At 38.9% G+C, this 13,814-nt stretch overlaps 2 protein-coding genes across 2 annotated transcripts; one reads left to right on the top strand and one right to left on the bottom strand.

Moving 5' to 3' along the window:
* Positions 1–657: 657 nt before the first annotated feature.
* Positions 658–1,642, bottom strand: LOC139865639 (topless-related protein 4-like). The gene is made up of 3 exons (XM_071853713.1): positions 1,413–1,642; positions 897–1,131; positions 658–811 (listed from the first exon to the last, which is right to left on the bottom strand). Exons 1-3 carry the CDS (start codon positions 1,520–1,522, stop codon positions 677–679), a joined length of 480 nt encoding a protein of 159 aa, XP_071709814.1. The 5' UTR covers positions 1,523–1,642; the 3' UTR covers positions 658–676.
* Positions 1,643–10,598: 8,956 nt separating this feature from the next.
* On the top strand, positions 10,599–12,804 carry LOC139867824 (uncharacterized). The gene is made up of 2 exons (XM_071856175.1): positions 10,599–12,592; positions 12,693–12,804. The coding sequence occupies exons 1-2, from the start codon at positions 10,599–10,601 to the stop codon at positions 12,802–12,804; spliced, it is 2,106 nt and encodes a 701-aa protein (XP_071712276.1).
* The last annotated feature ends 1,010 nt before the right edge of the window (positions 12,805–13,814 follow it).

The following is a 13,814-nucleotide window of genomic DNA, read 5'->3' on the forward strand; positions in this document are numbered from 1 at the left end:
AGATTTGTTGAGAGGTTTTATGATTAGATCATCAGAGAATGAAGCACTTATCAAGCAAGAAAGTGAATTGATGGGGCAACAAATGAGAAATCAACAACCTTCAATTCAAAATTTGAAACGTGATTTGGGTAGGATGTCCAAATTATTGTCAGAAAGACCACCGGGTGCTCTTCCATCAAATATCCAGAGCCCAACCCAATCTGAATCATGCTTCGACCCGTACGCAAACAGTGAATGCTACTTCTCAGACGACTCAACTTGAGGGGGGAGTGTTAGAAAATAAAAGAAAAGAAAGACTAATCAGATACAATATCATCATATCCCAAGATTAAGCCAACAACACAACAAACAGTAGATCACAACAAGACAAAGGCTCCAATAGCTAGTAAACTTTTTCAATCCTTAACAAAAATATGTATAGGCTCCATTCAATAGTAGCTTCAATTGTAATCGTAAAATCAATTCAGAAACGAAATACGATCAATACAATTGTATTTCAATTCTCAATTATTCACAATGCTAGCTCCTGCTGCTGAAGTAGAAGCCTCACGAGAAATTCTTGTAGAGGCCTGCAAAAAAAGATAATCCATATAAGATTAATTTAATCACATTTATCTTTGGAGTTGGTGTTAAACGCGCTTATCAAACAATCTCAGCAACAGCCCCGGAAGCAATACTAACAACGTCCGTGATCCTCTAATGATGTTATAAGTCGATAACCTTCTGAATTCCCAAGTATTTTAACACCATTATCAGCACTTGATACAGCCAAGAGTATCCCATCCTTACTAAATCGAACACAAGGTGCAGCCTGCAAATTATATAACAAAAAATGTGTTAAACATGTAACATAAGAAGAAACTTGACAGGTAAGGAAAATTTTATTAAACTGTTACCGGTAATCCCCCATCTGTCATTGTACTGGTAAAAAGCTTTTCGTTATCGATGTCCCAAAACTTAACAGAAAAATTATCGCCAGCTGCCAATAAACTATTGGCTATGTCAAAATGCAGAGTCCCCGGATACTGTCTTTCCACAAGACCCTCGTATGATCGCTTCACATGACCTTCATATTCATTCCATTCTAAAAGGCTTGATACCCCATCGTTGCTAGTACCAAGCGAGAAAAACCTACATTTTTTGTGCTAATTAGTATAAATTTTTTATCTACAGTTGAGGTAATCAAACAAAATATTTCAAATTTGGAAATTTTCAATATTAGACAACACCCAATTCCCCTAGAAGTGGGGTACGGAGAGGTACGATGTAGACATTCATAACCCTATGAAAAGGTAAAGATCATTGTTTCTCTATATCAATATGTGACGTTAAAAGCCCCTTGTTACACCGGTATCATAAGTAAAAAAAGATATAAGAACATTAATTAACTTTGAGAATGTTATGATATATACCTTGTTCCATCATCGTTGTATGCTAGTCCAATACACGTAAAACCGGGGGCCCGATACTCAATTCCTGGACCCACATTATCATATAACCAAAACCTGATCTTCCCATCCATACCCGCTGAAAGAATAAACTAGCCAAGACAAATAAATAAGTTAGAGAAAGATAATACAATGTTTGTGAAAAGTTTTTCGTTGAAAATGATCAGACTTTATGGCGTGCCTGGACGTTTGCCTTAGTATGAGGCAATATAGAATAGACGGGTCCACTGTGACCTTCGAGTGTCTGTCGGCGGGCCCCTGTTGCAGCATCCCATATCTGCATAGATTCGAGAAATTATAGGCATGCAAAGTACCATTTGTTTCATGATTATTGTCACGAGTGAATGTTGTAGTAAACCTACCTTAATGTTGGGTATTTTATTTAGTTTCCAAATATGAGGAAATTAAAACCAAGCCCAAAGCCCAACAAATTAGGCCCAAATGTTGGTTGACTTGGTCAATCATTTGAGGGCATTTCAAATCTCAATTGGGTGCAGCTGTTTTAATCATCAAGAGAGAAAGAAAGATCACAGAGAGATCAAGAAAAAGAGTCAAAACCCCAATTCCCGTCTACAGTGACAGCAGGCCAGAAAACCTTCGATCCTCGGAGATCCGACCGTTGAATCTTCTTCATTTTTGGGCTGTGTCTTCCTGACATCAGTGCCAACATTTTCAACCGTTGAATTCTTCTCAAGTGGTCTGTAGCTCGAGTTACAGCAGGTCGAACAGTAGCAGAATTTTGGGTGATGAAATTCTTCTTTTGTCTTTAATTGTTTCATATACTTGTTGATTATTGTTGTTCAAGAGTATGATGATGTTGTATACCTCTAGTTGATCTAGAGAAGGATTGTTGTATTGCTCTCTTCGTTGATGATAGTGGAATTTAAGTGGCTTACGAGTCCCGTGGTTTTTACTCTCGATTTTGAGGGGTTTTCCACGTAAAAAGTCTCGTGTGTATTGTGTGTGCTCAATTATTTTGTATTTGCTGATTTAGGACAGAATTGGGACTGATTTGTGGTGATTGTGGTATACCTTATTTGTTAGTTTTCTCACAAGTTCATATGGGTCGGGAAATGCTTGTCAAACGGGTTTGTTTCCGCTTTGTAGATTGCCCGTTGTGATTATTTTCCCATCAAATTGGTATCTAGAGCTAGGTTATTTGATTTGACTTGTGTGAAAGATGGAAGCTAATACAAGTAAGATGATTAGTTTAAATGGTTCAAATTATCATGTTTGGAAAGGCAAGATGGAGGATCTTCTTTATGTAAAAGATTATTATTTGCCTGTTTTTACTGAGGATAAACCTGAGGAAAAATCTGATGCTCAATGGAAAATTTTTCATAGACAAGTATGTGGGTATATTCGGCAGTGGGTTGATGATAATGTAGTGAACCATATTACTGGGGAGACTGATGCTAAAGCCTTATGGAAAAAGCTTGAGCAGTTATATGAACGAAAGACTGGGAATAACAAGTTGTTCTTAATTAAGCAGATGATGGCTTTGAAGTACCATGATGGGACTCCTATTACAGATCACCTAAATGCATATCAGGGTATTATAAATCAGCTTGCAGGTATGGGTATCAAGTTTGAGGATGAGATTCAGGGTCTCTGGTTACTTGGTACATTACCGGACTCTTGGGAGACTTTTAGGACATCTTTGTCCAACTCTGCACCGAATGGTACTATCACCATGGAATTGGCTAAGGGTAGTATATTGAATGAAGAGATGAGAAGAAAGTCACAAGGTTCCTCTTCACAATCAGATATCTTGGTCACAGAAACGCGGGGGAAAAGTCATAGTAGAGGTCAGGGTAAAAGAGGCAATCATCGTAGCAGCTCACGCAAAGGCAAATTTGCTAACGTTGAGTGTTATAATTGTCATGAAAAGGGGCACACAAAGTGGTATTGTCCAAAGTTGAAGAATGAGAAGAAAAAGGCATATGACAAGAATAAACAAAAGAAAAGTGATGGTGTTGACGATGATAAGGTTGAAGTTAACGCTATCACAGATGAGTTCTTTGTTTGTATTGATTATGATATGATCAATCTTACTCATGATGACACGAGTTGGATTGTTGATAGTGGTGCTACATGTCATGTTGCAATTTGTAGAGATCACTTCTCATCTTACACTCCAGGTGACTATGGATTTGCTAGGATGGGTAATGCCGGGTTATCAAAGATCGTTGGTATTGGAGATGTTTGTTTGAAATTTGACACGGGAATGGAGTTAGTTTTGCATAATGTAAAACATGTTCCGGATATGAGACTTAATGTTATTTCAACAGGCATTCTTGATGATGATGGTTATTATAACGGTTTTGGTAATGGTATTTGGAAACTAACTCTTGGTTCTATGATAGTGGGAAGAGGCAAGAAAGACTCAAGATTATACATCACGCGTCCGAAGATCATCCAGAACATTGTTAACGCAGTGGACAATGTTGATTCTACTGAGTTGTGGCATAAAAGACTTGGCCACATGAGTGAAAAGGGGATGTCTATCTTGTTCAAGAAGAATGTGTTGTCGGGTGTTAGTGGTATTGATTTGAGTAAGTGTTCTCACTGTTTGGCAGGGAAACAGACCAGAGTTGCGTTTAAGAGTCATTCTCCTTTTCGAATGGAGAACGTACTTGATCTAGTTCATTCGGATGTTTGTGGGCCTATGAAGACTAGGACACTTGGTGGATGTTCCTACTTTGTTACATTCATCGATGATCATTCCAGGAAGGTGTGGGTTTATACCTTAAAGTCAAAGGATCAAGTATTTGAAAAGTTTAAAGAATTTCATACACTAGTTGAAAGGCAAACGGGAAAGAAACTCAAGTGTATTCGGACTGATAATGGCGGTGAATACATTGGCAGATTTGATGCTTACTGTAAGGAGAATGGTATTCGGCATCAAAAGACTCCACCAAAGACACCTCAGTTGAATGGCTTAGCAGAGAGGATGAACAGAACTTTGGTTGAGAGAGTTAGATGTTTGCTTTCACATGCAGGGTTGTCCGATTCCTTTTGGGGTGAGGCTTTAAATACGGCAGTTCATATTATTAATCTAACCCCTTGTGTTCCTTTGCGTTTTGATGTTCCTAACAGGGTTTGGAGCGGCAAAGATGTTTCTTACCGTCATTTACGAGTTTTTGGATGTAAAGCTTTTGTTCATGTTCCCAAAGATGAGAGGTCAAAGCTTGATATGAAGACTAAGCCATGTGTATTCCTCGGCTATGGTGAAGATGATTTTGGGTACAGGTTATATGATCCAGTTCAGAAGAAACTTGTACGAAGCCGAGATGTTGTTTTTACAGAAGATCAGATGTTAAAAGATGTTGAGAAGACAGATTCAGTTCCTCAAACTAGTGCTGATCTTGTTGATTTGGATCCAGTTACTCCACAACATGTTGGAGATGATGTTCATAATGATGAACATGGTACTGATGATGATTATGCTCCGGAGCAGGTAGAGATTCCAGTACCAGATGTGCCCCCATTTGTCCCACTTAGGCGGTCTACACGAGACCGTCATCCTTCTGTTAGATATTCTGCTGATGAGTATGTATTAGTTACTGATGGGGGAGAGCCAGAATGTTATTCAGAAGCAATGAAAGATGAGCATAAGAAAGAGTGGGGTGAAGCTATGCAAGATGAGATGAATTCCTTGCATGAGAACAATACTTATGAGCTGGTGAAGTTACCTAAAGGCAAGAGAGCTTTGAGAAACAAATGGGTATTCAAAGTGAAGACAGATGAGCTTACTTCACAACCAAGGTACAAAGCTAGGTTAGTCGTTAAAGGATTCAGCCAGAAAAAGGGTATTGATTTTGATGAGATTTTCTCACCGGTTGTGAAGATGGGATCTATTCGAGTGGTTCTTGGATTAGCTGCTAGTCTTGATCTTGAGGTTGAACAGATGGATGTCAAGACTGCTTTTCTTCACGGTGATTTGGATAAGGAAATCTACATGATGCAACCTGAAGGTTTTCGGGTTAAGGGTAAAGAAAATTATGTTTGTAGACTTCAAAAAAGTTTATATGGGTTGAAGCAAGCACCGAGACAGTGGTATAAGAAGTTTGAGTCGGTTATAGGAAAGCAAGGCTACCGAAAGACAACTTCAGATCATTGTGTTTTCTTTCAGAGGTTTGGTGATGATGATTTCATCATATTGTTGTTATACGTTGATGATATGTTGATTGTTGGTAAAAATATTAAAAGAATTGCGCAGTTGAAGCGAGAATTGAGCAAGTCTTTTGCTATGAAAGACTTGGGACCAGCAAAACAGATTCTTGGCATTCGGATTTCTAGAGATAGAGGTGCTAAGACGTTACATATATCACAAGAGCAATACATTGAAAAGGTGCTAAGTAGATTCAACATGAAGAATGCTAAAGTGGTTAGTTCCCCTCTTACAAACAACTTTAAGCTAACAGAAAGAGATTGTCCTACTTCAAAGGAGGATGTTGAGGAGATGGATATAGTTCCATATGCGTCAGCAGTTGGTAGCTTGATGTATGCTATGGTGTGTACTAGGCCTGATATAGCTCATGCGGTAGGTGTTGTTAGTCGGTTTATGTCAAATCCGGGTAAGAAGCATTGGGAAGCGGTTAAATGGATTATGAGATACTTACGAGGTACTTCAAAGTTAGGTATCACATTCGGAAATGGAGAGCCGGTGCTTGTTGGTTATACAGACTCAGATATGGCAGGAAACAAAGATAACATGAAATCCACTTCTGGATATTTGATGACTTTCGCAGGGGGAGCAGTTTCATGGCAATCAAGGTTGCAAAAGTGTGTTGCATTGTCTACGACCGAGGCTGAATATATGGCAGCAACAGAAGCGTGCAAAGAACTATTGTGGATGAAAAGGTTTCTACAAGACCTTGGGTTTAAGCAATCACGATATGTGGTTCTTTGTGATAATGAGAGTGCGATTCATTTGGCTAGAAATTCTATGTATCATAAGCGGACAAAACATATAGATGTGCGGTATCATTGGATTAGAGAACGTCTTGAAGATGGTTCGTTTGAACTTGATAAAGTTCACACCGATGATAATGGTTCCGACATGTTCACAAAGGCTTTAGCAAGTGAGAAGCTCAAGGTATGTTGCTCGATCGCCGGGATGGCGATTCCTTCCTCATAATTGAAAAGGGGGAGATTTGTTGGGTATTTTATTTAGTTTCCAAATATGAGGAAATTAAAACCAAGCCCAAGGCCCAACAAATTAGGCCCAAATGTTGGTTGACTTGGTCAATCATTTGAGGGCATTTCAAATCTCAATTGGGTGCAGCTGTTTTAATCATCAAGAGAGAAAGAAAGATCACAGAGAGATCAAGAAAAAGAGTCAAAACCCCAATTCCCGTCTACAGTGACAGCAGGCCAGAAAACCTTCGATCCTCGGAGATCCGACCGTTGAATCTTCTTCATTTTTGGGCTGTGTCTTCCTGACATCAGTGCCAACATTTTCAACCGTTGAATTCTTCTCAAGTGGTCTGTAGCTCGAGTTACAGCAGGTCGAACAGTAGCAGAATTTTGGGTGATGAAATTCTTCTTTTGTCTTTAATTGTTTCATATACTTGTTGATTATTGTTGTTCAAGAGTATGATGATGTTGTATACCTCTAGTTGATCTAGAGAAGGATTGTTGTATTGCTCTCTTCGTTGATGATAGTGGAATTTAAGTGGCTTACGAGTCCCGTGGTTTTTACTCTCGATTTTGAGGGGTTTTCCACGTAAAAAGTTTCGTGTGTATTGTGTGTGCTCAATTATTTTGTATTTGCTGATTTAGGACAGAATTGGGACTGATTTGTGGTGATTGTGGTATACCTTATTTGTTAGTTTTCTCACAGGTTCATATGGGTCGGGAAATGCTTGTCAAACGGGTTTGTTTCCGCTTTGTAGATTGCCCGTTGTGATTATTTTCCCATCACTTAATAGTCCAGTCCTCTGCACAAGTTATCATCAATACTCTCTCGTTTTGAATGGCAAACGCAATATCACTAACATAGCCCAAATGAGCCTCTATCTGAATAATCAAAATGAATAAACTAATTAGTACAAGAAATGAATATACCATACAAAAGTTATAGTATGACTTACCTCCAGGTGATCGCGTAACTCAAGACCAGAACGATACAAAAATATATGTACAATGCTATCTGAGTATGCAACACCTGTTAATTACATAAATTGAAATACATTACTAGAATTAATGTTCACATGTGATTTTTGAAATCGCCATTTACAAAAGAAGGAAAAGAAACCTGTGCGTACCAGCAAAACGGCCATCAGGACTCCATTTAACTCGTTTAACAAAGATAGAATGTCGCTTATTGTGCATACAACACTGAACATATAACAAAGGACATATAAGTATTAAACTAGCTAGGTCAATAAAACGCTTACGAGTGCAATACAAAAAGAGCAGATAACATACCTGAAAATCCATTGAAAGTGCCCTGATGTTCCAAATAGAAAAACTTCTATGTGCTATCTTTAACCTGCTACCTACCTCCCAAAGTGAAATATCACCAGTGTTCGTTCCAACTGAATAAAAAAAAATAATAACTTAAATGAATAATTAATAAACCAAATAGATAAAAGTTTATATTTAAGGCTAAAAGAGCAAACCTAGAAGCAGAGTTTGGCACTCTGGATGAAAATCCATGCTTTTTACATCTGAACCTTGGTTTATAAATGCAATAACATCTATCGGCAGGTCGATGTCATGGCTCGATGTAGGACGTGCAACCGATGGTGAAGGGATATTAAACATCTGCAAAAGTTAGTGTATCAGAAACAATTATCACACTTGATTAAAACATGAACAAAAATGCAAATTTAGAAACTATTAGATGCAACTGTGCTTCAGGTTCTTGCATTGACTGAGATTAACAAAACGACATTTCATTCGAACTCAACAATTAGAAAAGTAAATAAAAATTAAGTAATCTTGTTCAAATAAATTTCAACAGTAGCACATACCGAACTAAAATTTGCTTTAGGAAACAGTTAATACGTTTTTCTCTCTCTAGAAGACGATTTGGCGGGAAAAGCCGTTACGGACTTTTTTTATGTGCTCGATTGAGCTTTAAGATATCAAAATCATACAATTCTTTGCTGATTAATCATTGATATAGCATCAATTGAAGTCTCAATCATGATTTATCAGTGAATAACAGCAATTGATCGGTGATTTTATGATATCTACAAATCCTAGGGTTTGAAAGAGTAAAGTCAAAAATTTGTGAATAAGTTGAAGGATTATGTCCACGATTTGAATAAGAAGGTTGCTGATTCAGTTTGTAATAGTGATAATATGAAGGATGATGAGGTTGTAGATTCAATTGCATGAAATACAATGGCATCTGAATGAACGGAATGAAAAATCATTTAAACAAGTGTGAAGTGTGAACAACTTTGCCGTGTTATTTAAATAAAGAAGGTTGCAAATGTTTAAAACTAGTAAAAGTGGCCCGCGCGATACTGCGGGCCTTTCGAGTTGCATATTCATAGTTAACGTAGCGTTATGTATTTACAATAGTAGAAACGTTTTGCTATGGATGTTTTTAAATACACGTAGTTGGTACCTAGTATACCTAATGACCTATGCGTTTTTAACGGCAGGAAGATTGCGTTAAAAAAGGGAAACAGAACCATCGATATGATGTAGTTAGTTTGAGTAGTTTATTATAGGTGTATGTATATATGTATTGAAGATAGTCAGAGATATTTAGCGTTTTTTTAGAAGTGTTAGTTTCGAGTATAGTTAGTCCTGTTGTGTTCGTAAGATATTTTTTGAGTTGAAACAGTGGGTTCGGAAAAATTTAACGTGTGACGAGCGGGAAGGTATGTCCCGTTGAAAATATGGGTGAAGTTTGATTAAGTTTTTTAATTATAATAACTTTACATTTTATACCCTTGATTTGGGGACTGAACTTGGAAGTTGCTTAAAGTTTGGGGGATGATTTGTTTTTTTTTTCAATGTCGTATGGTAAGCATGGGGTGGTCAAAACGACCAAAAACACCATGCATTTTAGTAGTAGTAATAATAATAATAATAATAATAATAATAATAATAATAAACTCAAGGAAAATGTTAATTGTTTGGAGGAATTGGAAGTTATCATATGGGGTACAATTCATTGAAAAATTCTTTAAAAATTATGTAATAGAGGTGTCTCACATATCAATTTTTAATTCATGTACACTTAATTATAATATTAATTATATTTACAATAATAATATAAATTCAACTTCCTAAATTAATCTAAAGATATAACTATGAGTTTATAAGACAAAAAATATACATTGATCAAAAAGTGATGTGTAAGGATCACCTCATTTTATTTAATTATAGCCTAAAAGCGACATTTAAAAAAATAATATTTGTAACATTAAGAATGATACATTAAAATTGATATAGTTATTTGAGATAGTTGTAACAAATTACATATACAATTGCATTTTCTAACACTTTATGTATAGCTCTAAAGGCCATCCTTGGAATAACTCTATAAATTATAGAAGTATATTGAGCTTCAACTCTTTTTTCCTTTTCATTGTTTGCGATAATATTAATATATATAATAGGTCAAATGATTCGGTGGTATACATAGAGCATATCCTAACGGTCTATGGTGGTAGTAAAATGTCTCAAACGACCATAACACACTGTCTCTCGCTCTATACGTCCTTCAACACACTGAACGACACATTGAAACAGAGCGAACACTATTGAAATTGAAACTAAAATTTAAATTACATTAAACCAACAACCACCTACCATTAGCCTTAAACATACATATATGTTAGCAGACTATTATTATTATGCATGGTTTTCTTGTATTGGGTCTGCGAGCCTGGTTGATTATTTCTATGGGCCTGCGAGCCCACCTAGTGCTAGGTTTCTATTCTATATATTCATTGTACGCACACTGTTTTGGGGGAAATCAATCACCCGATAATTATGCAGCCTGTACGCACACTGTTTTGGGGGAAATCAATCACCCGATAATTATGCAGCCTAACATGGTATCAGATGCCAAAATAATCTCCCAATCCTAACAAACAAAACCACAACCCTAATATCCTTCTTGTTTCTGGCCGCCACTGCTCTGTTCATCTCTATCGCCTTTCATCGCCTGGAATCATGGCACCAAACAACAAGTATGATAAAATTTACACCGTCACTTCTGTCGCTCATCTTATACCCATCAAACTTGACCTTGCTAAACTCAACTATGGTCACTGGAGCAAGCTTTTTTCGACCCACTGTGCGGGTTTTGATGTGCTTCCTTTCATCCAAGGAACATTAACAAGCGAGGAACGATCCACCGAAGAATGGTCCAAGGCCGATTCTGTTGTTCTCTCATGGATCTTTCTCACAATTTCCGAGCCCTTATTAGAAAGGGTTCTTAATTCAGAACCAAAAAACGCTCACGATGCCTGGCAATTCCTTGCAACTGTTTTCCAGGACAATAAACGAGCCAAGACTGTTGAACTCATGGCCGAACTTAAAGCTCTTGACATCGGCACTCAAACCGTGGAAGAATACTTTCGAAAATTGGATTCTCTGTCCACCTTGTTACGCAATCTTGGATCCAAAGTTGATGAAGATGATCTCGTGACTTATGCTATTAACGGGTTAAATGAAAAATTCCCTCATGCTTCTCACAACATACTTCACAGCAACCCGTTCCCGAGCTTGGCAACCGTTCGATCCATGATAACCTTGGAAGAGATGCAACTCAACAGAAAAACGCGAGCCACCACCGAAAGTCTCGCCACACCATCAAGTCCAACGGTCCTCCTGGCTCATACGACCACCGGGAATACTCGATCTCAACCGGCCACCAACCACCCTCAACAGGTTTGTCGCAACTTCACACGAGGGTTCTGTCGTTTTGCTGATCAATGTCGATACTTGCACCATTCCAATCGCCAAAATACCTCTGGTAATATTTGCTCTTCTCATGGTAATTTTTCTACTGGACACTCGAGTAATTCTACCAACAGCAGGCCAAATGGCAATAGTCAAGCCCAATTATTAAAAATAATTGAAGCCCAACAATATGTCATTAATAATCTCCATCTGACTGGTGTGGCCCAACGTTCAAGTCCTGCTCTAATGGCACCATTAACTACTTTCAGGAATACTGGACAACAGCCCCTCTCGGCCCAGCAACAATATTCTGTCCAGCAGCCTTTTAATGGCCCAATTGCTCCACAGGCCAATGTTGTTGGGCCAACTCAGCTTACCAGTCCAGGCCAATTGTTTTCACAGCCTATCCAAACTGGACCACCAGGATTTCGTGGGCCATTGCAGCCTACACTTCATGGGCAGCAGCCCTCCTTTGGGCCGAATCATCCTGAATTTTCGGGTACGCATCAACAGCCCACTTATAGCCAAGAGACAATAATTCCGCATGCTTTTAGCACTACTACTCTCCCGGACTACAGTAACACGGGTTGGACTATGGACACGGGTGCGTCCATCCATCTCACATCTAGCATTAATAATTTAAGTACTATTTTTAATCATTGCATGTATCCTTCGGTAGCCGTTGGCGATGGGAACTCCATTCCCGTCGTCAACACTGGCCATAGCGTTTTGCCTAACATTAATCGCCCACTTCATTTATCAAATGTTCTTGTTACACCTAATATTGTTAAAAATCTAATATCTGTACGTCGTTTTACTCGTGACAACAAAGTTTCTGTTTCTTTTGACGAATTTGGTTTTTCTGTGAAGGATTACTTGACTCGCCGCCTGCTCCTTCGATGTGACAGCACCAGAGATCTATATCCTCTCACGACTCCAACACCGACACCAGCTCAGCATGCTCTCATAACCACCCCAAGTATCTGGCATCAGCGTCTCGGACATCCCAGCACTGATTTTTTTCGTCGTATTTGTTCTAGCAATTCCATTTCTTGTACTAATAATAAGTCTGATGTACTTTGTCATGCCTGCCAGCTTGGCAAACACGTTCGACTTCCGTTTACTAGTTCTACTTCTCATGTTACTTCTTTATTTGACATTGTTCACTCGGATTTATGGACGTCTCCAATTCCGAGTCTTAGTGGCTATAAATACTATGTTATTTTTTTAGATCATTACTCACATTATTTATGGGTGTTTCCGTTACGCAATAAATCTGAAGTTTTTAATATATTTGTTCAATTTCGTGCTTATGTAAAAACCCAATTCAATTGTGAAATTAAAGCTTTTCAATGTGATCAGGGTGGGGAATTCGATAACAACCAAATACACCAACTCTTCCGAAACAATGGCATACAAATACGTCTCTCATGCACACAAACGTCCCAACAAAATGGCAAATCCGAACGCATGATTCGCACTATTAACAACCTTATCCGAACCCCTCCTCTTTCAAGCCCATTTACCTCCCACTTTCTGGGTAGAAGCTCTTCACATGGCAACATACCTACTAAACCTACTACCATCATCCGCCATAAATCACGAAATCCCGCATACTCGTCTCTACAAATATCCTCCACACTACTTTACTCTTCGCGTCTTCGGATGCCTGTGCTACCCCCACCTCAACACAACTAACAAGCTTGCACCTCGTTCTACCCCTTGCATCTTCCTCGGGTACCCATCCAATCACCGGGGTTACCGTTGCCTTGACCTCGCCACTCACAAAGTTATCTTGTCTCGTCACGTTACTTTCGATGAGACTTCCTTCCCCTATAGTTCCACTAACACATCCACACCGCCCTCCTATGAATTCCTCGACCCCCCTCCAAACCTCTACTCCCGTACCTTCTCTGACACGCCATCTCCACCACCTACAGTTTCACCTCCTACACCCACCGCTCCTACGCCTCCTCCACCCTCACCTCCTACCCCCGCTCCACCTCAACAAACAACCACTTCCACACACCCCATGGTTACCCGCCACCGCCTCGGAACCACCAAACCCGTTCAACGTCTTAATCTTCTTGTCGACAATCCCACTCCCACTCCTGTTCCTAAATCCTACTCTCAAGCTTTTAACGACCCCAACTGGCATAACGCTATGATCGAAGAATATAATACTTTGATTAAAAATGGTACTTGGACCCTTGTGCCTCGCCCTTCGGACACGAACATAGTTCGCTCCATGTGGTTGTTTAAGCACAAGTTTAATGCAGATGGTTCACTGAGCAGATATAAGGCTCGGCTTGTGGCTAATGGCCGTAGCCAACAGGTTGGTATTGATTGCGATGAGACCTTCAGCCCGGTTGTAAAATCGGCTACCATCAGGACTGTTCTCAGCTTCGCTGCTTCTCGACACTGGCCTGTTCATCAGCTAGATGTCAAGAATGCATTCCTACATGGTCATCTATCTGAGACAAT

Source organism: Rutidosis leptorrhynchoides, chromosome 9 (genome assembly GCF_046630445.1).
Source record: "Rutidosis leptorrhynchoides isolate AG116_Rl617_1_P2 chromosome 9, CSIRO_AGI_Rlap_v1, whole genome shotgun sequence".
In the NCBI taxonomy this organism is placed as follows: Eukaryota; Viridiplantae; Streptophyta; class Magnoliopsida; order Asterales; family Asteraceae; genus Rutidosis; species Rutidosis leptorrhynchoides.

Coding starts and splice junctions, on each gene's coding strand:
- LOC139865639 (XM_071853713.1), bottom strand. CDS start 1,522: ATGGATGGGAAGATCAGGTTTTGGTTATATGATAATGTGGGTCCAGGA. Junction 1,132..1,412: donor TACAACGATGATGGAACAAG/GTATATATCATA, acceptor CAAAAAATGTAG/GTTTTTCTCGCTTGGTACTA. Junction 812..896: donor TGACAGATGGGGGATTACCG/GTAACAGTTTAA, acceptor TATAATTTGCAG/GCTGCACCTTGTGTTCGATT.
- LOC139867824 (XM_071856175.1), top strand. CDS start 10,599: ATGGCACCAAACAACAAGTATGATAAAATTTACACCGTCACTTCTGTC. Junction 12,593..12,692: donor CATTATTTATGGGTGTTTCC/GTTACGCAATAA, acceptor CAATGTGATCAG/GGTGGGGAATTCGATAACAA.